At 52.8% G+C, this 25,327-nt stretch overlaps 3 protein-coding genes and 1 pseudogene across 7 annotated transcripts in view; 1 reads left to right on the forward strand and 3 right to left on the reverse strand.

Annotated features, from left to right (window-relative positions):
• LOC114670549 (immunoglobulin lambda-1 light chain-like) overlaps nucleotides 1-25,327 on the reverse strand; it is a 349,019-nt gene that overhangs the window by 71,012 nt on the left and 252,680 nt on the right. The gene's annotated exons all lie outside the window — the stretch shown is intronic.
• Nucleotides 1-25,327, reverse strand: part of LOC106996055 (immunoglobulin lambda-1 light chain-like) — an 801,838-nt gene that overhangs the window by 52,256 nt on the left and 724,255 nt on the right. The gene's annotated exons all lie outside the window — the stretch shown is intronic.
• Nucleotides 6,600-25,327, forward strand: part of LOC144331910 (uncharacterized) — a 28,466-nt gene continuing 9,738 nt past the window's right edge. The window contains exons 1-3 of one of the 2 annotated variants that reach the window (XM_077950617.1): nucleotides 6,600-10,571; nucleotides 10,721-10,857; nucleotides 11,908-14,053. In XM_077950617.1, the coding sequence (XP_077806743.1) occupies nucleotides 10,761-10,857; nucleotides 11,908-12,353 (543 nt within the window). In that variant the 5' untranslated portion in view covers nucleotides 6,600-10,571; nucleotides 10,721-10,760 and the 3' untranslated portion in view covers nucleotides 12,354-14,053. Of the gene's footprint in view, nucleotides 10,858-11,907; nucleotides 14,054-25,327 lie in introns of those variants that run through there. The other variant, XR_013399513.1, reaches the window with a different exon arrangement.
• On the reverse strand, nucleotides 17,296-19,435 carry LOC144331570 (putative POM121-like protein 1; annotated as a pseudogene).

Consider the following 25,327-nt stretch of genomic DNA (forward strand, 5'->3'; position numbering starts at 1 on the left):
GGTATCCAGGGCGACAGCTCCTAGGTGGGAGATGAGCTGTGCCGAGGCAGTGAAGTGGAACCCCAGCAGGGACCTTTGAAGCTCCAGCAAACCCTGAGGCAGGCCTGGGAAGGGGAAGAGGGTACAGGGGGCGGCCAGAGGGTGAGGATCCATTTCTGCTGGGTGGCTCTGTCCTGGTTCGCAAGGGCTCTCGTGTCCTGGCCCCTGTGCTGGCTCCTGGGATGTGGAGTAGAACCTGCATCCCCGCTGCCTATGTGTGAGGACCTGGGCTGCCAGGGCTCCGGCTGGGCCCCGGGGTCAGGGCTTGTGTGCCGGAGACCCAGCAAAGCTGGACAGAGCCCGGCAGGACCTGGCCCTGTGATAGCCCAGCCTGGTGTACTCAGGTCTGCAGGAAGCCGGCCTGGACATTTCAGCCTGATTTCAGCCTGGGAGCTGCGGAGGGGAGGCAGCCAGGCTGGCTGCTGAGCAGCCGCCCCCACTCGCCTCCCCTGCCAGTGGGTCTGACCTGGCTGGAAACATCCCTCAGCCTGGTATGGATTTCCTGTCTTCACTGAGGCCAGCCAGGCGCAGGAGCTGAGCGTCAGTCAAGGCCCAGGGATGATTTTCATTTTTGTGGGTAGGGGCTGAGGGGACCCAAACCTTCCAGAGCTGGGGGTTCTTTTCTTGCTTGTCACTCTGTGGCTCCCTTTGGTCGCCCGCCCTGTACTGTGGTCAGCTCTGCAGCCTAGAGCCTACCTGTGACCCTGGGTCTATCCTCGGGGCCCCTTCCAGAGCTGGAGCAACTGGGATGTAATTGCTGAGCTCAGCTTGTGTCAGGTGCACAAGTAACCTCACTTGGGAGACAGTGAAGCGGCAGTGGGCCCGGAGAGGGCTCTTTAGCTCCCAGTCACACAGCGAGGCTGGGAGAGGTACACACTCTGGTCCCTGATTCCCCCATCAGCACTGGGTGGGCAGAGGAGCGGGGTGGGGGAGAAAGGAACTGGATACAGGGGAGAGTCAGGGACCATAGGGCATCATGGAGATGAAGGGGCAGGTGAGCCCAGGAGGGCACATACCATGGCACGGCAAGTAGACACATACATACATGCCCATACAGCAGCATGCTCTCTCACACATGCTCACGTGGGCAGCACGCTCACAAACAGGCACACGTAGGTAGCATGCTCTCACACACATGCACAAGCAGCATATTCACACAGGTACACATGCATACCTGGGCAGCATGCTCACATACACCCATGTGGGCAGCACACACATGCACACCTGGACAGCATACTCACACGTGCAGCGCACACACGAGGCAGCATGCTCACAGACACATGTGCACACACGCAGGACACTCAGAACAAGCCATGGGGCCTACAGTGAGGACAGTGGGGGCACCGGGCAGGCAAAGCGGATGCTGCAGAAATAATTCATTTCTGGTAGGCAGACTTGGCTCACCACCTCCATAGCCAAGGGTGACTGCAAGCCCCCAGTTCAGGGGAAGGGCTCTGAGGCCCCGCACCCACCTTACAGTGGTTCCTGGGACCTGCAGGGATCCCAAGCAGGGGCCATGGGGTGCCGGGCTCTGCTATGTGATCCCTGAGGCAGGGCCTGGCCAGGTGTGCCTAGGCCCCTGTAAACCCCGCACGTCCCCAGGTCCCCCAGCACAGCAGCAGTGCGGGGAGTGGAGACGTGAAAATGGGGGAGGAGGAGGCTGGAGGTGCAGGGCTGCCATGTGTTCTCAGTGGAGTGGGGGTAGGAACACTCCAGGTCTGCTTGGGGCCCTGTTAGCGTGTCAGGGACCCGGGGCCAGGCCTGGATCAGATTCATCACTCCCTGGAGCAGGCAGCTGAGTCCAGGAATGCCGGACAGGCTGGTCCCAGGTCCCCAAGCTGACTTGGCCTCAGGCATATGGGCATCCACAGCTGGCTGGGGCCAGCCCCAGGCTGAGGGGCAGCTAGTAGGGTGCAAGAACTCCTGGGGCCTCAGCTTGCAGTGCAGAAGAGAGTAACCTCTCTGCTGTTGAAACAATTTAGTTGGCTCTTCAGAAAGCTAAGAGCTGTGTACAGTCAGCGTGTGGGAGCTGCCCCCTCGGTGATGGATTCCGCCGATCCAACCCTCCTTTGCCTTCCGGCGAGGAGGGGTCATCCCAGGCTTTGGGTCAGGATGGGCAGAGCAGACCACTGGGGCCAGGCCTTGATGTTCCTAGCCACTCCATGTCCCCCCCGGCTGCTGTCTTGTGTGCTGCCCTGGGACAGTGCAAGGAAAGGTGGCCCGAGGCTGATACGAGGTGGCATGGTGGTGCGAAGGGGTCAGGAGGGAGGACCACCATGGGAGGCATGGAGTGCAGTGGGAAGGTCAGGGAGGCCTTCTGAGAAGGCTGGCAGGTAGCACTGCCCAGGACCTGGAGAGTGTGCATAGCAGGGGGCAGGGTGGGGGCAGCCAGCAAGGGCAAAGCTCAGTGGGTGTGGCCATGCCCTGGGGGATGGGCCCCAATGCCCCTGAACTGGTCCAGCTCTCTGGACCAGATTAGTGTGCAATGTGGAGGCCGAACAACATTACCCCTCAACTGTATGCATATACAGTAGGCGCTCAACAGACTTGCTGGGTCAGACAATAGCCTTGGATAGAGGACCAGGACCTGGGCTGGGCGCACTCTGGGCTCCCGTGAGCCCCTGGCAGCCCTGCGCTGATTTCTGAGTGCAGAGTGAGGGGCTGTCAAGGGTGGAACCCAGGCATGCAAAGGCCTGGAGGCCAGCGCAGGGGCAGGGCACCTGCCGCCTCGGGACACTGCCGGGGTTCAAAGCCACCTGCCGGTTCCCGCCTGCCTGGCACCGGACCCTGTGGGGGTGGGGTAGCCAGATGGGACAGCCCCTTGTCTCCCTGGAACCTGCACCCTCAGAGGCCCAGGATCCCTGGGGGAAGTTCTGGGGCTGGGGAGACGGCCCCTGGGGCAGGGCAGGGACAGACGGGCTGATTCTGTCTAGGATGGGGGGGCACACAAAGACTTTCTGAGGGGCACTTCAAGGCCACAGCATTCTATGTGGGACAGGGACATGAGTCAGAGGCGCCCTGTGGAGACCCGCAGGGCCAGCTCCTGGTACTGTGTCTGAGAAGCCAGTTGTTTCCTCGCAGCCCACCAAGGCACCTCACAGTCCTGGCCTGAGTCATTGTGGGGCCCTGGGGGAGGAGGATCCTCTGGGACGAAACTAAGCCTGGACTTTGGGGTAAGAGACCCAGAGCCCTCCGATGCTTGGAGCCTTAAGGCCCAACTTTCAGCCAAACAAAAGCTGGGGGCACAGGCGGGGGATCCCCCTCCGGGGAGGATGCAGAAGCCGAGCCAGGCTTGACTGAAGCTCCTTACCTGATCTGGGGTCCCCCTGTGCAACGGCATGAGCGCCTCACGGCACAGCTGGTCTCTGTGACACCCCCTGAGACACCCGGGGAATGTTCCCAATGACCACTGCTGACCACGTCATGGATGCCCCTGCCAGGACTCAGGCAAAACCCAGGTGGGCCTGGCACAGCCACCCAACAGCCCTGCAGGGCCCAGTGCCGGACCAGGGCCTTGTCTTCAGTCTCTTCCCCAAGGGGCTTGGGGGTCCTTCCTGCACCCTCCCACCTACTCATCTCTGGACTCAGCCCCAATGTGAATCCTCACCCTGAGCTGAGCCAACTCCTCCAGCCACATTCTGCAGCTCCAGGAAGGAACTGCCTTTTCCAGCTGGGATCTGCCCGAGCTTCAGCAACAGCCTTCAATTATGCTAAGCGACTGGAGAGTAACACGGCACACAGCACCCAAGAGCCCAGGTGAGACCTGAGTGGGGCTGGGCTATGGGATCTCTGGCTTCAGGACCCTTCTCAGAATGGACCCTCCAGGCCAGTCTCCCCCACCCCTGGTTGCCAAACCGGGTGCAGGAGTCCACAGCCAGGTCAGCTACTTCCCAGGGAGGCGGCCAGGACTGTAGACCCCGCCCAAGCCTGGGGTCAGCCCTCCTGGGAGCAGCACCATTTGCTGCTTGGGATGAGCCGGGCCAACTGGCCAACTCCCTGCAGATGGGAGGGCTGTGAGGTGAGCACCAGCGAACCCCTGGAGGTGCCAGAAAATGCCAGTGTGGGCACCAGGCGGCTTCCTTGGGTTGGCACATCAGGGGAAGCCCACTGGGTCTGCTCAGCGCCCATGATGGAAGCTCAAGTCCCAGGAGCTGCACCCCAGTGAGGGTCATTGGCTGGCCGGGGGGGGGGGGGGTCACTGAGGTCAGGAGTTTGAGACCAGCCTGGCTAACACAGTGAAACCCTGTCTGTACTAAAAATACAAAAATTAGCTGGGTGAGGTGGCAGGCGCCTGTAATCCCAGCTACTCGGGAAGCTGAGGCAGGAGAATTGCATGAATCTGGGAGGTGGAGGTTGCAGTGAGCTGAGATCGTGCCATTGCACTCCAGCATGGGCAAGAGAGTGAGACCCCATTTCAAAAACAGCAAAAAAAGACTGGGATGATAATCATATGCCAAAATGTTCACAGTGATCGTTCTTTGCTGAAGAATTATGGTGGCTTCATGTCTTCACATGGGTTTGTATTTTCCACATTTTATACAATGACTATGTATGACTTTATCAGAAGAAAACGTAGAGGCTGGGCGTGGTGGCTCATGCCTATAATCCCAGCACTTTGGGAAGCTGATGCAGGTGGATCACAAGGTCAGGAGTTCGAGAACAGCCTGGCTAACATGGTGAAACCTCATCTCTATCAAAAACACAAGAATTAGCTGGGCGTGGTGGCAGGTGCCTGTAGTCTCAGCTACTTGGGAGGCTGAGCAAGAGAGTTGCTTGAACCCAGGAGGTGGAGGTTGCAGTGAGCTGAGATCATACCACTGCACTCCAGCCTGGGCAACAAAGTGATACTCTTGTCTCAAAGAAAAAAAGAAAAAAATGTAAGAACTCCAGATAATTCATAGATCAGCTTCATTCTGCCGAAAGTGAGCTGGCATTAATGTGCTATCAAGTATAAAGGCGGCCAGGCGCGGTGGCTCACACCTGAAATCCCAGCACTTTGGGAGGCTAAAGTGGGTGGATCACTTCAAGTCAGGAGTTTGAGACCAGCCTGGCCAACACGGTGAAACCCCGTCTACTAAAAATCCCAAAACTAGCCGGCTGTGGTGGTGGGCACCTGGTCCCAGCTACTCAGGGAGCTAAGGTGGGAGAATCACTTGAACCCTGGAGGCGGAGGTTGCAGTGAGCCAAGATTGTGCCACTGCACTCTAGCCTGGGCAAAAGAGTGCGACTGTTTAAAAATATATGTAATTACTTATTTTATGCAGCCTCATTACAGCCAAACTAATCTAAAAAAAAAAAATTCATATAAAGCAGTAACTTTTTCTCTCCATTAAAAATGGCAGGAGGGAACTCTTGGTCTTGCCTCTGGTAACTCGGAACTTGTGTGGACCGCTCAGCCAGAGGCTACTCCATTTCTCTCACTACCCCCTCTATCCGTGTGTCTCTGCCTGTATGTGTGTGTGCATATGGGTCTCACATACACACTCACCTGCTCAAGCTCATCTTCAAATGCTCCATCACAAAGGTGGCCCCGCCTCTTGACAAAATTATGACCTTTATGGGCCTCAGTGCCTGCACCAGGCCCGTGCTCCAGAAGGCCTCCAGGCTCGCCACCTCCCCCTCAAACATCTGCCGGGCCTGCATCCAGAACACAGCCATGAGCCTTGTCAGCCTTGTTCACTCAGCCAGGGCCTCTGCCCACCGAGCCCTCGATGAAAGCCAACACGTGGAAATCACAAGGACCTTCAGTCACTGATAGCCGGCTGGGAGCTGGCATCCACCCGCAGAGGGCAGGGTGCAGACGGGCCCGTCAGAGAGGAGAGGCTGCAAGGCTGAGCCTGAGCCTGGAGTGGAGGGGTGTGGGGTTTGCGGGTTTGCAGGCTGCTGTGAGACCAGGATGCTCAGGCCATGTGGGAGCGCTAGGAGTGTGGGAAGGTCTGAATGAACCGAGGGTCCGGGGCTGGACCCCCGGGTTACCCACCTTCCTTGCTGCCTCTTAGGGCGGGGCAGCCACAGCAGGGGCATCGGTGGAGCTGACTTGGGCACACACTTCGGGCAGGGAAGAGGAGGGCTGGGTCCATCAGGCCCAGCCTCAGGTCCAGGGCCTGTCCTTGGATACTTACTCAGCAGACACTGGGAAGCTAAAAGGCACCACACACCCGGCCCACACCCAGCACCTCCCATGGGACTCACCTTCCTATTTCTGAAATATTCCCACAAAGATGCCAATTTTAAGTTAGGTGAACTCTCACCTCATGTATACTATCTACACGTTGGTTAAAAATGCGCATTGATGAACATGGTTTGTGAATACCTAGGCCTATAGAATTGCATGTTTGTTTTGCGACAGGGTCTCGCTCTGTCATCCAAGCTGGAGTGCAGTGGTGTGATCTTGGTTCACTGCAGTTTCTGCCTCCCGGGTTCAAGCAATTCTCCTGCCTCAGCCCCCAAGTAGCTAGGATTATAGGTGTGTGCCATCACACCGCGCTGTGTTTTTGTTATTTTTACTGGAGATGGGGTTTCACCATGTTGGCAGGCTGATCTAGAACTCCTGGCCTCAAGTGACATGCCTGCCTCGGCAGGGAACACCCTTTACTTCAAAGTACCCAAGGAAAGCCCAACACAGCCTCCCCAGCCTGGCAGCCCCTGCCAGCCTGTACTGAGGATAGGTGTGAGTGTCCGCAGATAGGAGAGCAGCCAGCACACCTCAGCCCTGGTCCCAGGGTGAACCCCACACACACCAGGGAGAGAACTCCTGGGCTTCGGGTTGCTCAGCCCCAGGGGCCCCAGCACCACCTGTTCTCATGCATGGACTCAGCACCTACTGTGTGCAGGCCCTTCTCAGGGGTGGGAGGGAAGGTGGGGTCTCACCCTACAGAGCTTTCAGGACAGCTGAGGGTTTCCCAGGGCCTGTGGGAAGCCTGAACCAAAAACTGTTTCCCAGTGAGTGGTACTCCTCACTTTGAGGGATTTGGGTTCTTAGTCCGCAGAGCAGATGCAGGACAATGTGATCCCATGCCCAGGCTTCATGGCTCTGGGGTTCCTCCTGCCAGCAGTTTCCACCAGGACCCCTGCTGCCCCTCAGAGCACCCCCGATCAGAGTATGCAGGGCCTCCTGAGCCCACTCGGGCTGGGAGGGCGCCCAAGCCTGCCTTTTCGCACCTGCCTGCTCTCAAGGCTTAAGATAACTTTCTCCATTTGTGCTAACATTTTCCACACTTTTTTTTTTTGGCTGGAGTGCAGTGGCACCATCTCAATCTTGACTCACTGCAACCTCTGCCTCCTGGGTTCAAACAATTCTCCTGCCTTACCATGGATCTGATGCCTGTGCTCAGTCCCTCTCTAGGCCTGGCGCTGTGATCAGCACTGTCGTATGTGTGCACGCATCTGAATGTGTGCAGACATCATGAGGTGTGGTCTCTGCTCTTAGGCAGCTTGCCTTGTGGCTGAAATGAACCATCACCTAAATCAAGGGGTGGAAACACAAGGCCAGATGCAGTGGCCTTGTCTGGAGTCAGACAGTGGCTCTGTGACCTGGCTTCACTCCAGAACTACCTGGGGTTTCTAGTTGTGCAAATCCCAGGTCCCACCCAGATTATGAGTCCAGTTTTCTATAGGTGGAGCCCAGGAAGGTGTATTTTTAACATGATGGTACTGCCCAGCCCAACCAGTGGTCTCTGTGTACCCAGGAACTGCTGACACAGAGCTTGTGCTCCCCATAAAACAGGAGACAGAGCCTTCACGGACGGGGGACGTGTGGCTTGATCATGACAGGGTGTTTCGTACCAGCACAGACTGTGTTCAGGTGACATTAAGGACAAGTTCCTGCAGGCTAGCTGCCTGGACAGGGCTGGGTGGGGGTAGAAGTTAGAGGGGTCACAGAGGGGCTTCCTCCCGGCCGCCTCACCAGCTGCTTGATTTAGGGCTTGGCTCTGGGTCCTCCTGGGCCTGATTCTGAACCACGGGACTGGTGTGGCCTGCAGGCTCCTCCTGCCACAAGCTGTTCATGGTGCAGGGGGAGAACAGCATCCACAGTTCCCCAGACAGCAGCAGTGGATACCAGGCCCCCAGGAGTTGTTACTGAAGTTGCTGCTGGACAACTCGCCCTTCACTGAGCTCCACATAGCACCCGTGGTGATGGGAGCGGGGTGGAGTCTGCCAGCCTGCGCATCAGCTCCCAACTGGGAGGGGCAGAGGGAGGAGGGGGTGGGGACCCCAGGCAGCAGGGCTCTGGGAGCAGTGGGGCCCTGGGTTCCAGGGGTGTCTGGCAGGCCCCTCCTTATTCTACCTCTTTTGGCCTCTGGGTGGAGATGCTGGCCACAGTCAGGCTCTGCCTCTGACTAAGGACTGGAGAAGTGGCGGGTGTGGGCTGCTGCCCCGTGCAGCCTCTGAACAGACCCCAGGGCCTCTGCCAATCATGACTCCTTGCTTTCAGGGGGACCTACAAGCCCTGCAGGATAGAGACTGACAGTGTGCTGTCATCGCCATGAATAGGGTACATGTCTATGAGATTCTCCTGGCACCCACATCCCCCAGAAGGGTAGGGTGGCCTCTGTTCATTTCAAATCAGTCAGAGGTGGCTGAGCCTGAGCCAGCGTCTGACACGGAGCCTGGCTGGAGGAGGGAAGTTCCCCAAAGAGCAGAATCGCCGTGCACAGAACCGTCATTCACTGGCTGGGATGCAGTTGCCAGCCAGGCCCTGAGCATCCCTCCTCAAACAAAGGTCTCATGGCACCACCAGTACAGGTGGGGCCTCCACTTGGGGACCTGGGGGGCTGCCTGTAGAAATGGAGACCTCTGATTTGTCTTTAGGTACCCCAGAAAAGTTTAGACCTTAAAAGCAATGACATACCCAAAAAGGCCTGGGCATATATGGTAAAATGTTAACATTTGAGTTTCTTGGGTTTTTCTTTCTTAATTTTTGTTACTAAGAAAGAGAGAGGCACAGTGCACCTATGGTCTCAGCTACTCTGGAGCCAAGAGAATCAGTGGAGCCCAAGAGTTTGAGTATAGCCTGGGCAACATAGCAAGATCTTGTATCTAAAAAAAAAAAAAACCCAAGCAAGCAAGAGAAGCAGCAGGGATTTTAGGAGGTGGTTCTGCAGAAGCCAGTCTTTTACACCATCTTCAGCAATCCCGGCTCTTGCTAAAGTAGACAAGGGGATTCCCTGAGGGGCAGCCCTACCTCATGCTGAGACCTCTGCATGCCTTGGGGGTGGAAATAGTTGAGACTCCAAGGGGCCCTTGTGACCTTGGGCTATGAGGGCCAGAAAGATCAGAGGACTGTGCCCTTTCTCCCCACTATAGATTGAAGTAAAGCGCTCGATCAAGTTCAACAGCAGAGAGTTCAGCTTGAAGAGGATGCCGTCCTGCAAACAGGGGTCTTCAGAGTCAAGATTGCTGTGGTCACCAAGTGAGTGGGGAGGGGCTTGGGCTCATGCACTGAGGGTGCCTGTCCCTTCAGCTGTTTCTGCAGAGAAGAGCATGTGTGGGTCTCTCCTCTCTGTGCGTGGCCGCTGCGTGGTGAGGTCAGGCCCCAGGGAACACTTGGTGTGTTCAGCTACCTCCTGTGTTTACTCAACACCAGCTCAGGAATGTCCTTGCCGCCTTGCTTGGAAGCAGTAGGGCTGGCTCCAGGAACTGCCTGAGTGCAAGGTTTTCTGTCCTTGCTTGGAATTTGTCACGGTCCCAGGTTCCTGTTGAATGGCCATAACCCCTGCCCCTTTGTCACGAGTCAGTTGCCAAGAGAAGCCTGTTGGGTTTGAGAGCAGTTCTTGCAGACACAGACCACTTCCTCTGAGAATTCATTTGCTTCCCCAGGATGGAATCCGGCTGGGCCTCTGAACTTGCTGGTCATGTGGGCTGGGGCCTCCATCAGTCACACCCTGGATTCCTTTCTGCGTCTAAACAGCACGCTCACCCCAACTACATGGCAGCCACTTGCGTAGCACTCTGGGAGGGCTCTGGGCATGAGCAGCGAGGACTCCAGCAGCAGCTCCCCCAAAGAAGCACTGCTAATGAGGGTGGCTTGAGAAGCAGCTTTGATGTGCTCCCAAATCCAGTTGCAAAACAGAACTAAAGTTAAGGCCTCAGCACAGCGCTCACTTTTAAGTATTCTTACTCTAGTGTCCTGTGTGGCGGTATTGGAATTGTTCAGTGCTAAGACTCAGAGGAGAAAAGCACTTGGCAGCGCAGGACTTGGAGCGCGGGTGCTGAGGCAACCCTTCATTTGTCCGATGTGTGCTAAGGCCCACGCCCAGGGCAAGGGTCAGGGATTCTCCTCTCACACAGCACGCGGGTGGCAGGACCAACACTAGGTCTGATGCCCCAGCTGGGGGCACAGGCTGCTAACCCAAGGCCTGGAATCTGTCAGATTCCCTTTCTGTGCTGACTTTACTTAGGCCTACTGACTTTCCCACAAAGATAATGGGTAGCAACTTGCAGGGGTTCTGGCTGCCTGAAAAGTTCCTGAGAAAGTATATGCAATGAGGACAGGGCTTGCAGAGGGAGCACAGACATGCAGAAGGCTCTGTGTACGGCCCCACACCCGGGTACCTTCGTCACCGTCCTCACCTCACCTCACCTCTGGGTGTGCAGATAGGGGGCAGGTCTCCTGTGCTGTGGCCCAAGCAGGGTTGTCAGGACACTGAGAACATTTCCTCAACATTTCCTCCTCCTGCAGGAGAGAGAGGTCCAAGGTGCCCTACATCGTGCGCCAGCGCATGCAGATACAGCGCCGAGGCATGGAAGAGGTGGGAATCTACCGCGTGTCCGGAGTGGCCACGGACATCCAGGCACTGAAGGCAGCCTTCGACGTCAGTGAGTGTCAGCCTGCGCAGGACGGGATGGAGGTGTGGGCGGTGGTGTCCACGATGTGATCTCAGAGCGCTCCATGGCCCGGGCATGTCACATCCTTCTTTTCTTTTCTTCATTTACTGTTTTATTATTTTTTTAAAAAAGACGAGTTGTAGAGCTTCTACAGAAGCCAGTTTTTACACCATCATACTCACCCATGCCACTTGCTGGGATGAACCAGGGGCTTCTGTAGGGCCTTGGCCTTCCTGCCTTGCGGGTGGACAGGAGGTGGAAGCCCAGGACTCAGTGCGGTCTGTCCACTGCCCTGTGTGAGGATGTGGCGGGCAGAAGGCACTGATGAAATCCAGCTCAGGCTAGGGCTGCAGCATCTCTGCCTCCATCTCACAAACCCTCACAAGCTATGAAGGACCTGAACCTGCCTCAAATGCCAGGGGAGGGCACAGAAGCCCTAGAGGGTCCTTCCCAGCATCTTCAAAGCAACAAGATTTTATGCCTGCAGACCCTTCCTTGGGGCACACACCACTGACCCTGACCAGGACCCCTAAAATGCCCAGCATCCCTGAGGAGGCCCTGTGGTAGTTTCAGCTCTCTCTGGGGTCCCAGAATAGACCTGGCCCCTGGCCTGTGGTGAGGACATAAGCACCAGTGACCCATTGGGTCCAAAGGAAGACACCGGTTCAAACACTGAAACCAATCAGATTCTCCCACAGCCTTCCTGCTATCAGAAGACACTGGTGCAGGGGTGGTTGCTATGTACAGGGCAGAGTCACCCGATTCCCACGCAGGCACCGTGTCCTGCCGTGCTGGCCTCCTCCTGGCCGTCACATCGGGCCAAGCAGGGGAGAGGAATGGGAATGCCCATGCAGCCCCATCAACTCTGCAGACACAGAACTACGCATAGCTCTTGGGAGGGGTCAGATGAGCTGCTTAAAGCCAGGGAGGGACCCGCACAGTAGTCAGCGTGGCAGGGACGGTGCTTTAGCCAAGGCTGGGATGGTGGGAGACTCACTCGGGATCCTGAAGGAGGCCGCGGCATTTCCATGCTCTTTCCAGATAACAAGGACGTGTCGGTGATGATGAGCGAGATGGACGTGAACGCCATCGCAGGCACGCTGAAGCTGTACTTCCGTGAGCTGCCCGAGCCCCTCTTCACTGATGAGTTCTACCCCAACTTCCTGGAGGGCTCCGGTGAGCACTGGAGCAGCGGCCGTAATTCCACTGACGGGGGCGGTCTGGTTGGGGCAGGGACCGCTGTTGGTTTGACAGAGAGAGACGACGCCCACTGGGGAGAGGCTGTTCTGACTCTGCAGGTGGGACAGGGACAGATGGCCGCCAGGATGACGCAGCTGGTCTTCCTTTGCTGTGCTGAGCCCTGGGACAGGGAGGACTCCCACCACACACAGCCTGGTCCCGGGTTCTTACCTGTGGCCACCGCTCTGGCACGAGCCCCTCAGTCTCGGGTGGTTTCTGCTTGGTCCGGGATTTGGTGTTGCTGCTGAGTCCAGCCTTTCCACCACCTCCGCATGGGCCGTGGGTGTTGTCAGCCGCCTCCCGCCTTGGCCTCAGTAGTTCGCCCAGCTTACAGGGGAGCTGCCCTGGGCTGGAGATGGGCGTGCAGCCTGGGTCCTACTTGGGTGAGTGCAGCTTGAGGAGACCCGGCCACATCCACTGGGCCACAGGTTACCCTCAGCAATGCCCGCATCAGCCATCAGCCTCAGCCTCCCCAGGAGAGCAAGGCTCACACGACAAAGGCTGCCTGTGGCCAGTGAGGTGGCTGAGCCCAGTCAGAACCTTTCTCAAACTCCGGGGACGTGGCTCTGCTCGTGAGCTGCCTGGTCAGCTCTCTCGGGGTGAGAGGGGCTTGTCACATGGGCCCCTGCCTGCAGTGTGACCCTTCTCAGCTTCTCTCAACAGTCCTGCCTGGGGAGTGTTACCCCCACCATGACGATTTCCCTGACACTGCAAGGTGGGGGGTCGTCCTGGGTAAAGACAGGCCCGTGGCAGTAGCAGGCTCGGGGCACGCTTCACTGGTGGGCTGGGGACCTGGCAGAGACCACACCAAGGGCTGGACAAGGGGACGAGCCTCCAGCCTGGCCTCTCCGCAGGCCTCAGCAGCCCCTCCCACAGGCAGAAGGGTCCACACTGAGTTCTGCCCTGGCTGCAAGAGCTGCGAGTGCCACGTGCTGTTCTGCCCAATCTGGTGTCTGCTGGCGAGGTGAGGGCTGCGCTGGCCTGTTTCTATTTTTAGTATAGATGGGGTTTCTACTAAATAAAGCCACTGCATTATTTAAATATAGCAAGAGGCTGGGCGCGGTGGCTCACACCTGTAATCTTTGAGAGGAGAAGGCAGGCAGACCACCTGAGGTCAAGAGCTGGAGACCAGCCTGGCCAACATGGTAAAACCCTGTCTCTACAAACAAATTGAAAAAATTATCCCTGCATGGTGGCATGTGCCTGTAGTCCAAGTTACTTGGGAGGCTGAGACATGAGAATCCCTTAAACCCCAGAGGCAGAGGCTGCAGTGAGCTGAGATGGCGCCACTGCACACTAGCCTGGGCGACAAGAGAGACCCTGTCTCTAAATAATAAATGTGGCCGGGCGTGGTGGCTCACGCCTGTAACCCCAGCACTTTGTCAGGCTGAGGTGGGTAGATCACGAGGTCAAGAGTTCGAGACCAGCCTGGCCAACATGGTAAAACTCTGTCTCTACAAATTGTCCCCGTGTGGTGGCAGGAGCCTGTAGTCCCAGCTACTTGGGAGGCTGAGGTATGAGAATTGCTTGAACCGCGGCGGCAGAGGCTGCAGTGAGCTGAGATGGCGCCACTGCACTCCAGCCTGGGCGACAGAGTGAGACCATCTCTAAAGAAATAAAAAGATAAATGTGGCCAAGTATGGTGCCTTATACCTGTAATCCCAACACTTTGGGAGGCTGAGGCGGGTGGATTATGAGGTCAGGAGTTCGAGACCAGCCTGGTCAAGACAGAGAAACCCCATTTCTACTAAAAATACAATTAGGTGCGGTGGCCGGCATTTGTAATCCCAGCTACTCAGAACACTTGACGCAGGAGAATTGCTTGAACCTGAGAGGTGGAGGTTGCAGTGAGCAGAGATCGTGCCACTGCACTCTAGCCTGGGTGACGGAGCAAGACTCTGTCTCAAATAAATAAATACGGAGCAAGACTCCATCTCAAATAAATAAATGGACGCCTGTAATCTTAGCACTTTGGGAGGCTAAGACGGGTCGATCACCTGAGGTCAGAAGTTTGAAACCAGCTCCAGCAACATGACAAAACCCCATCTCTACTAAAAATACAAAAATTAGCCAGGTATTGTGATGTGTACCCGTAATCCCAGCTACTTAGGAGGCTGAGGCAGGAGAATTACTTGAACCCAGGTGGTGGAGGTTGCAGTGAGCCCAGATTGCACCACTGAACTTCAGCCTGGGAGACACAGCGAGACTCTGTCTCAAAAGAAATCAAGAAATAAAATACAAAATAAAAAAATAAATGTAGTAAAATGGCAGAGTCATGCCGCAGAAGTATGCTGGTCCTATCCATGTAGTGAAGGCTGACTTCATAAACAAATGTCACAAGAACTTTTATACCCACCCCTGAAAGAAAGCCCCAATTGCCTTCCAAAGAAGCAGTACATGGACTGACGCATGGGCTGTCCCAAACAGCTCTAGAAAGATAAACAGAAAACAGAAAATGACACGCTCAGCCCTTGAGGCCAAAATGCCCTTCCCCAGAGCAGCTGCCAGAAGACAGGGAGCAGGATCGGGTTGGGGGTCACTTCTGGGTGAGGGGGAGAATGGTCAGACCCGGGGCAGGGGTGTTGGAGCCTGGTCGGCCTCACTGGAACAGAAGAGAGCTGCTTCGTGATGCTCAGCTGACTGGCAGAGCCTTGCATAACCCAAGTTCTCACGGTACAGAGAGGCCAGCCAGTGCGGGGACAAAGACAGGCACACACTGAAATGTTTCCTGGAAGACGGGGCCCAGTTGCATTTCTCAAATGGGACCAGATTGGAAGGGAGACCAGCTGCTTTGGGCAACCGAGGCCACTTCTGGGTGAGCTCCCAAACTAGACGGTGTCGAGGGCCCTGGACCTGGCAGCTGGGCTGGACATCACACAGCCCTGTATTCCAGGAAACGGCATCTCAGTGCTTGTCTGGCCAGTTCTCCAGAAGAACCATCCACGGGCCACTTTTCCATTCCCCTCCTATGCACAGACTGGGCCGGGCCTGACCAGAAACTCCCCCTTAGAGTTTTCAGTCACTGCCAAAACTTGAGCCCAGCAGTGAGGATGTGATGTTAAAATGTGACTCTGGGCCAGGCGGTGGCTCATCTTTGTCAATTCGGCCAGTGCTTTTGGGAGGCTGGGCTGGGAGGATCAATTGAGGTCAACAGTTCAAGGCCAACCTGAGGAACAGAGATCTCTACAAACAAAGAAATAAAAACAAAAACTAGCCTGCTCTGGTGATGTGCACCTGTAGTCTCAGCTACTCAGAAGGCTGAGGTGGCTTGAGCCCAGGAGTTCAAAGCTGCAGCTCTGATGGTGCCGCTATATTCCAACGCGAAAGACAGAGTGAGACCATGTCTTGAAAAAAGGAACAAACTAGGCACAAAAGAAACATACCTGAAAATGGCCGGGCTGGCCCCAGTGCCTCACGCCTGTAATCCCAACACTTTGGGAGGCTGAGGTGGGTGGATCACCTGAGGTCAGGAATTCGAGACCAGTCTGGCCAACATGGTGAAACCCCATCTCTACTAGAAGTACAAAAATTAGCCGGGCGTGGTGGTGGGTGCCTGTAATCCCAGCTATTCGGGAGGCTGAGGCAGGAGAATCACTTGAACCCAAGAGAGGGAGGTAGCAGTGAGCCAAGATCACACCATTGCACTCCAGCCTTGGTGGCAAGAGCCAGACTCCATAACAAAAAACAAAAATAAAGAAATAACAGCAAAAAAAACCCCAACATACCTGAAAATAATAAAAGCTGTATATGACAAAGCCGTAGCTAACCTACTACAGAATGGGGAAAAGTTGAAAGCATTTTCCTCTGTAAACAGGAACAAGATGAGGATGCCGGTTCTCACCACTCCTATTCGACATCACACAATCAGGCAAGAGAAAACAGTAAAAGGCATCCACACTGGAAAAGAGGACATCAAATTATCCTTGTCTGAAGAAGATGTGATCTTGGACTTAGAAACATATAAAGGCTCCACCAGAAAACTCCTAGACTTCATAAATAAATTAATACAGTCATTTGCAGCATACAGAATCGACGACGACGACAACAATCAGCAGCATTTCTACACACCAATAATGGTCTGGTTGGGAAAGAATTAAGAAGGCAATCCCATTTACAATAGCAACAAAATGGAAAAACGTATGCCACAGAAGAAATTTTACCAAGGAGGTGAAAGATTTCTACAAGGAAAACTACAAAACACTGAGAAAATGTTTAAGAGGAGAGAAAGAAATGGACAATCATTTCATGCTCATGGTAGGAATTCATAGCATTAAAATGACCACACTGCCCTAAGCAGTCTAGAGATTCAATACAACCCCCACCAAAATACCAATGTCACCACTCACAGAATTGGAAAGTCCTGAAATTCATAAAAAAGAATCAAAAAAGAGCTCAAAGACGCAAAGTCATCCTCAGCGAAAACAGCAAACTAGAGGCATTCCATTTCACTGCAAATTACAACTACAAAATGTTTGACAAGTGTGTAGTTACCAAAAATAGTATAATCTTAGCATAAAACTAGACACTTAGATCAACGGGACAGACGAGAGAACCCAGAAACACAGCCACATGTTCACAGCCAGTTGATCTTTGACAGAGCCGACAGAAACACACACTGGGGAAAGGACACCCTCTTCAATGAATGGTACTGGGAGGGTTGGATAGCCACATGCAAAAGAATGAACCTGGACCCTTAACTCTCAGCATATACAAAAATCACCTCAAGGTAGATCCAAGACTTGAACATAAGATACAAAACTACAAGAATATTAGAAGGAAACCTAGAGAAAACTCTTCTGGACTTCACTCTAGGCAAGGAATTTACGACGGGCTCAAAAGCCCGATGTGGAGAAGGATGAGCTGGACGATGGCCCATTGGACGTGTGTCCAGCAGAACCCCTGACAGCGCACGAGGGAGCCTTAGAGGCCAGGTTCCTCCTTGCTGTGCCCATGTGGGAAGTGGGGTTGCTAGGGTCAGAGGCCGGCCCAGACTTGCACATGCAGCCTGCCTTGTTTGCAGTGGCCCTGGGTCCCTGACTTGCAATTGGGGGTGTCTGCTTAAATGATCCCCCAGGGATGTGATGAAAAGTAAAGACAAAAGTGCCACCCAACAGAGTTGCTCCCTGTGCCAGGTCCTGCAGTCACCATGGATGTGCTCAGCCTGGGGGGCCCCCTGGTGTTCAGGCCCCCTCATGCCCCATTGCCATGGGTGATGCTCGGGGCCTTTCTCTTTACCTGTTTTCTTCTGAGGGAACTCAGAGCTGGGGCTGCCTCTCTACTCCCAAAGCCCGTGGGTGTGGCTGCAGGGCTGGAACTGGCTCCAGAAGTGCTAGGCCTTGGGCTTCTCATGCTGCCCTCCATGCTTGCAACTGGAGAGGCGGCAGGAATCAGCAAGGTGACCTGCCTGAGTCCTGGGAGTGGAAATAGGTGGCAGGAAGGGGATCTCAGAAGGAGAACAGGGCCTGGTGGTCTTTGCTTCCCAGACACAGGAGCTGTAGAGGGAGCCTCTGCAGCATTTGCTAGGGGGGCACCGGGCCCCAGGAGTCTTGGGACTTGTGTCTCTCCTGCTGTACATCCATATTGGGTGCTTTAGAAACAGCAGGCAGACCAGAAGCCCCTGTTGCAAGTGAGGACAAAGCATGGGAAGGCCGTGAGGGTCTGCAGGCCCAGATGGCCTTGGCCTCACCCCACAGTGCACTGTTGATGCACTGGAATGCCGCCTCCTCCTCCAGGTCCACGTGTTCAGCAGTGACCCAGAACCCCAGTTCTAATGGAGGTGGCAGCATCACAGGCTTCCCTTGCTTGCGTGGCAGCAGGGGAAACTTGCGTCTATGGGGCCTGGAGGCCTGGGATCTGCGGGAGCCATTCCTGGGGGCGAGTGTCTGCCCTGGTGCTGTATCTCCCACCTTTTCACACTGGGTGTGAAAAGGGACAGCCTGAGGCCTGGCCTCACTGTCTTTGAGGAACTGAGGGTCAGCTGACAGTGGGATGAGGCTGGCCCCCTCCTCCGCTTTAGCCATGGGAAGCCTCCCGTGGAGCTGTAGGAGCTCGAGATGGCATTTCGTTTGGTGCACGAGCTCGTCCAGGAGGTCTGGGATGTCTGCTTATATCTGACTTCTGACCTCTGGGCATGGAGGTCTCTCTGCAGTGGCCCAGGCCTGGGCACAAAGGGAGAGAGGCCTCCATTGTCCCGCAGGGGCCGAAATGCAGACCGTGCATCCCCGGTGACCACGGGGACCCTTCTCTGATCATCAGGATTCTCTTGGACTCTGGGGTCCTTGTCCTGCTCAGGCATCCCTGCCCCGCTCTCCTTAAGGACCTTCAACACGATCTTCCCTGGACACGAGTCTGGGGACAGCCGGGTGTTGTGGGCCCCAAAGGGGTGACTCCCTGCCCCTGGGCCCCACAGAGATTCCTTGTGCTCAGTGCAGGGGCTGAGCTGCAGGACGCCCTGCAATTTGGAGCACACAGCACTGGCTTGCTGTGGTACCTGTACAATCAAATTGAAGGCAGGATCACCAGGAAGGAACACAGGGCTTGAAGGATCACGGAAAACCTTCTTGGAGTTGTCTTGACACCACTGATGCCAAGTGTCTGGATACTTGTAGGATGGCCTGCCACTCCGTCCAGGGACAGGAGCAACGGGGAGATCCCACAAGCAAAGTGAACTGGGGGATGGGTTGAAAGGGCTCCAGGCAACTGAGCCCTACTGGCAGGTCCTCAGCCGCAGGCCGGGACAGGAATAAGGGGCACAGAGTGCCCAGGTAACCGCTCTTGGGAGCAGCGGGTATGGTTGGATGCTCGAATTCTCCAGAGCTGAGCTCTGAGCGTCCTCATCAAGCTGCCAACTCGGCTAAAGCCTAAGCAAGCAGTTTCTTCTGTTGCTGGGCAATGCACCTTTTCAACCTGAGGGAGTGCGTGCATGTGTAAAGAATAAGTGCGAGTGACAGAGCGACCTGAATGGATTAGCGCGGCAAGGTACTTGTGCAAGGCACCTGCTGGCAATGGCAGGAGGCTGGATGGTTGTGTGTGTGTGTGTAGGGTGCTGGGGAGTAGGGGGCAGCACAATAGATACTGGAAGGAGAGACAAGCACACAAAGGTCACGGGAAAAACAGGCGCCCACAATGGCTGCAGATCCCCCCCGTGGATCACTGAAGGTGTTATACCCAATTCTCCCAGATCTCCAGATCTAATAGGCAGGATGTAAGCCAAGCGCTGTCAACCTCAGCACTACTGAGATTTGGGGATGGCTAATTCTTTAGGGGAGGAGAGTTGTGCGTAGTAGGATGTTTAACACCTAGCCTTTACACACCAGATGTCCAAGTCCATATTACGCAAAATACGCTTTAGTCCCTGTGCGAGTTCTCCTTCAGTTATTTCCTGGAGTCAGGCCTGGCTTGCTGGATTCATTCCTTTGGTGACTCCTTCCACAACAGTCCTCAGAGGCCTCATGGATGGAGGTTGTGCTGAGAGCCAGGGCCTCAGAGATCAATCAAACTTCATTCCTTCCCCCCATGCCCAGGAGTTGCACTCAGGCTCAGGCGCAAGGGGACAAACAGGTACAGACCTTTGTGCTTCAGGGGGCACAAGCTCCCATGGAGGACTGCTAGCTACTGTGATGCCCTTTGGCTCCAATTACGCTCTGGTGCAGAACTTTCTTCCTGCTCTGATTTAAGTAAAGTCACTCCCCTCAGGCAGGGCTTTACATCAGTCTTTTCGGACTGTCACACCCCTTCCTGGGGCAGAAACTCTGTGCTATGGCCTGGGAGCTGTGTGGGTTTGGGTTGCTCCGTCCTTCAGCAAATGACTTCCGTGAATGTTTTCTGTACAGTAAGAGCTGTCCTCTAATCAAAAGAGCCAGGTCTCACTGAAGGACTTGATTTCAAAGCTGAGGGAAAAAAAATACAAGATGAATGCAAAATATCTTGTTATACAGAGGAAAAGAGGTGCTCACTAAAAGATGGAGCAAGCTGAAAGGACACAGGAGCCCATCTGAAGGAGTTCCCAATGACCAGAACTGAAAGCATCCCAGCTAGAAAGTGCGTATTGATAGTATTAAATTAGAAGCCATATAATTAAGTAGTATCAGCAAGTCTATACAGATGTAAGTAACTGAATGAATAAACAAGTGTAGAAGAAGAGACCAGTCATCCTTACAGAAGATTTCCAATGGATAAATGTAGAAAGAATGAGGGAAATAGAGAATCACATTGAAGCAAGAAATACAGGAATCACTGTTGCAGACAAGAATCTTCCGAGGAGGCTAAAATCTCTACGCAGAATTCTAAGATGCAGGACATTGACATAACCTCAACATACTGTCTCCGGAGTATGCTTTACCTATTAAAGTTAACACCAGCCCGGCATGGTGGCTCACACCTGTAATCCTAGCACTTTGGGAGGCCAAAGCGGGTGGTTCACCTAAGGTCAGGAGTTCGAGACCAGCCTGGCCAACATGGTGAAACCCTGTCTCCACTAAAGATGCAAAAAAATTAGTTTGACATGGTGGCGTGCCTGTAATCCCAGCTACTTGGGAGGCTGAGGCAGGAGAATCACTTCAACCTGGGAGGAAGAGGTTGCAGTGTGCAGAGATCACATCACTGCCCTCCGGCCTGGGTGACAGAGCCAGACTCCATCTCCAAAAAAAAAAAGAAAGATTAAGTTACCACCACCAAAAAATAACAGTAACTTTTCCATAAGAAAACATGGCAGACACGGCACGAACTTTGTGACCAAGTGAATATCACCCTGCAAACAAGACACAGCAACATCAGGTACCCTCTGATGTGACACGCTGAGGAAAAAACAGCATCACATGTGTGGTATCCTCTCCATTACAAGCAAATTGCCAATTTGATCATGAGAAGACATCAGAGAAACACTAATTCAGAGACACTCAACAAAATACCTCTCCAGTACTCTTCAGAACTGCCAGGGCATGAAAGACAAGAAAACAGTGAGGAACTGGCACAGAATGAGGCATCCAAGGGACACCTGCCAATTAAATGCAGTGTGGAATCCTAGATTGGATCTTGCAACAGAAAAAGGAAAGCGATGGAAAAATTGGTGAAATTCAAGTAAGGTCTGCAGTTTATTTGCTAATCATATATCCGTGCGAATGTCCTGGTTTCCACACTTGTAACTAAGGTGATGCAGGATGTTGACATTAGAAGCTAACAGAAGGACCGCTAGGACTTTTGTGCTTACTTTCTGCAGCTTTTCTGAATTTCTTTCAAAACAGAAAGTTAAATATGAAATGACAGATGGGCAATTGAGAACCATTAATTGACTGAAAAATAACACATGAAAATGCAAATATTCTTTTATGAAAAATAACTATAATATCTGCTTCAGGATAGCATTATAGGAAAAAAGAGAAATAATTATCATCTCCAAAACAAATAAATAAGGGACTGAGTGGCCTTGCTGTACATTTTTGCAAAATGAAGGACAATTGGATTCTCCTGTCTCCTGCATTCAATCTGTCTCAATGTCTTGTTTGATTGAAATATAGAAAGACAACCCAGCCTCGCCCTAGTATGTCTGTGGAAAAGGAAGTTTGGTTTTGATTTCTCTCGGTCAGCTGTACAGGAAGGGGAGTGCTGGGTCCTATGGAAAGCAGGTTCCTCCAAACTTGCCCCGGCCACCACCACAGCTGCCACCTTAGCAGGATCTGGGAGGCCTGTGCAATGCTGTTCTAAGACACTCTCCCCTCCGGGGCTTCCAGTTTGCAGACTAATACGTACAGAGCTTTGAGGTCATCACTCCTGTCCTCACAACAACAAAGCTGAACAAACTAGAAATCCACAACTCTTCTTAGATCCATCAGAGCAGTGAGATCACAGCTGAACCACTGCTCTGTAAATTGGAAAGACAGCAGATGCAGAGAATCACAGCTCAGATGAGCAGAGGCCTGTGTTGGAGCCAGTACCTGGGCAGGCAAATTTCAGACGGTAATTGGTGGATTGCGGAGGGCTCCATGAGGACCAGCTTGAGAGGTCAACACTCTGGAGGGAGGGGCTGTGTTATGGGGATCCTCACATTTTCATACGTTTAATCTCCAGGAACACCCCCACTGTAATGTTCCTAGGGTGAAGATAAGAGAAACTTACCTTTGTGCCTCCAGCAGGGGGAGAAAAAGAGCAAGTCTTGAAATATGCCCAGAGTATTCCAGTCTCCTTACTCACTCATAAAAGAGAGCTAAGCTGTGAGGATGCAAAGGCATAAGAACTATAATTGGGTTCCGTGTATACTGCTCAGGAGATGGGTGCACCAAAATCTCACAAATCATGAAAGAACGTACTCATGTAACCAAATAACACCTGCTCCCCCAAAACCCCTGAAAATAAAAAATGTTTTCAAAAAAGTGAAAAATTGCCCTGAAGGACAACTATTTTTGCAGAACATTGCCTCTATCCTTTCAATCTCACCAAAGAGGGGAAAACTGAGAGGCACTTCTGGAGGTCACAGCACAGGGCCTTGGACTCCCTAGACGACTTATCACAGGACTAGAGAACACATTCCCCCCTCCACACCACACCACTCCATCCTCAGGACCCCTGTATATTACAGGGAGTGCAACAGAAGGAACTGCCAGTCTCAGACCTTGTGGTGAAGAAGTCTCTAGTGAACCCCCAAAACAATAGGGAAGACGAAAACATGCCCAGGCGCGGTGGCTCACACTTGTAATCCCAGCAATTTGGGAGGCTGAGGTGGGTAGATCACCTGAGGTCAGGAGTTTAAGACCAGCCTGGTCAACATGGTCAAACCCTGTCTCTACTAAAAATACAAAAAATCAGCTGGGTGTAGTGGTGCGTGCCTGTAATCCCAGCTAGTAGCGAGGCTGAGGTGAGACAATCGCCTGAACCTGGGAGGCAGAAGTTGCAGTGAGCTGAGATCATGCCACTGCACTCCAGCTTGGGCGACAGAGACTCCATCTCCAAAAAAAAAAAAAAAAAAGACACCAGAATTCATTTTAGCTTCTGACACCTAACAGTGACAATATGAGCACAGCCTAACTCCTCCAGATCCCCATAAAACCTCACACTAAGAGTCTATTTGGTGAGTTCTTGCATCTAACACCTCACATCCATAAAATTACAAACAATACTAAAAGGCATGTCTCTGCTGTTTTTAGCCACTCAGATTTTTGTAATCGGTTTTGGCAACTCTAGGAAACTAGTAGAAATTCTCACAGTAAATTTTTTTAGTTGCTGTTTTACTTTCAATTCCAGAAATTTTGTTTGGTTCTTTTTTATAATTTACATCTTTATTGTTATTTTTATTCAGTTAAGCATAATTGTACTACTGCCTTGTAGTTCTTTAAACATAGTGTTCTCATGTGCAAAAAAAGCTCATTATCACTGATTGTTAGAGAAATGCAAATCAAAACCACAATGAGATACCATCTCACACCAGTCAGAGTGAGAATTATTAAGAAGTCAGGAAACAGAAGATGCTAGCAAGGTTGTAGAGAAAAAAGAATGCTTTTACACTGTTGGTGGGAATGTAAATTAGTTCAACCATTATGGAAGACGGTGTGGCGATTCCTCAAAGATCTAGAAGCACAAATATAATTTGAACCAGCAATCCCATTATAGGTATATACTCAAAGAAAGAAAAAAACCAAAACAAAACGTAGTTTCCTTTAACTCTTTGAAAATATTTAAAGCAGGTCATATAGTCTTTTCTAGCATATGCAGTGTCTGGACTTCCTCAAGGACAGTGTCTATTCATTGCTTTTTTTCTTGTGTAGCCACCTGTGTTGGGACACCAACACTCCCAGGTTCAGTGGTTCTCTAGGAGGACCCGCTGGACTCAATGTGTAGTCATACACATTGCTATGATTTATCACAGCACAATAGTAAGCAAAATAAACAACAGGAAAAGGTATGCGTAGCAAAGTCCACTTGAAACTAAGCACAAGCGTTCAAGATTCCTGCCCAAACGAATCACAGACACACATTTCTCCAACAATGACTGTGACAATTATGTATGAAATACTGTCTGCCAGAGAAGCTCATAGAGACTGAGTGTCCAGGGTTTTGAGTGGGGACTGGTGGCTTGGTGTTCCATTCCTAGCTCACATCAAAATTCCATTATCCCAGAAAGAAAAATCTGTTTGGCACAAGCTACAGTGTTTGTTTATTTTTTATTTATTTAGATGAAGTCTTGCTCTGTCACCTAGGCTGGAGTGCCGTGGCACAATCTCAGCTCACTACAACCTCCACCTCCTGGTTTCAAGCAATTCTCCTGCCTTAGCCTCCTGAGTAACTGGGACTACAGACATGCGCCTCCACACCTGGCTAATTTTTGTATTTTTAACAGAGACAGGGTTTTGCCATGTTGGCCAGGCTGGTCTCGAACTCCTGACCTCAGGTGATCTTCCCACCTCATTCTCCCAAAGTGCTGGGATTACAAGTGTGAGCCACCACGTCCAAACTACAGTGTTTTATAAAAGCAGTTTAGGCACACTGAGCCCCTCTTCTCACAGTGTGGTGCACCTTTGCATTTTATAGATACCCAGGAATGTGTCAGAGCATTTCAAACCCCTATGGGCATCTCATTACCCTTTTTAGCCTTCCTTTTTAGCTTTTTAGTTAGGCTATTGTTTGCCCCAGCTGTTATCCACCAGGTCAAGCAGCCACAAAGTTAAACATTTGCCTGTCATTGTATTTTGTTTTCTTAAGACAAGGTATTGCTCTGTTGTCCACGTTGAGTGCACCCAGCAAGATCATAGCTCACTGCAGCCTCAAATTCCTGGACTCATCCTACCTCAGCCTCCTGATTCACTGGAACTGCAGGTGCATGTCCCCACTCTGGCTAATTTTTTTTCTTTTATCTTTTATTTTTTTTTTTTGAGACAGGACTTCTCTCCTGGCACCCAGGCTGGAATGCAACGGCATGATCTCACTGCAACTTCCACCTCCCAGGTTTAAGTAATTCTCCAGCCTCAGCCTCCCAAGTAGCTAGAACTACAGTGCACACCACTGCACCCAGCTAATTTTATTTTTTGTAGAGATGGCGTTTCACATTGTTGCCCAGGTTGATCTCAAACTCCTGACCTCAAGTAATCCACCTGCCTTGCCCTCCCAAAGTGCTGGGATTACTGGCGCGAGCCACTGCATCCAGCCCGTCACTGTTTTTCACAATTGTGCCAGATTGAAAAGCTTTTTGCCTTGGACAAGCTCCAAGGCAGGTCAAATGCAGTCTAGCAAGTCA

This window comes from Macaca mulatta, chromosome 10, assembly GCF_049350105.2.
Source record: "Macaca mulatta isolate MMU2019108-1 chromosome 10, T2T-MMU8v2.0, whole genome shotgun sequence".
NCBI lineage: Eukaryota > Metazoa > Chordata > Mammalia > Primates > Cercopithecidae > Macaca > Macaca mulatta.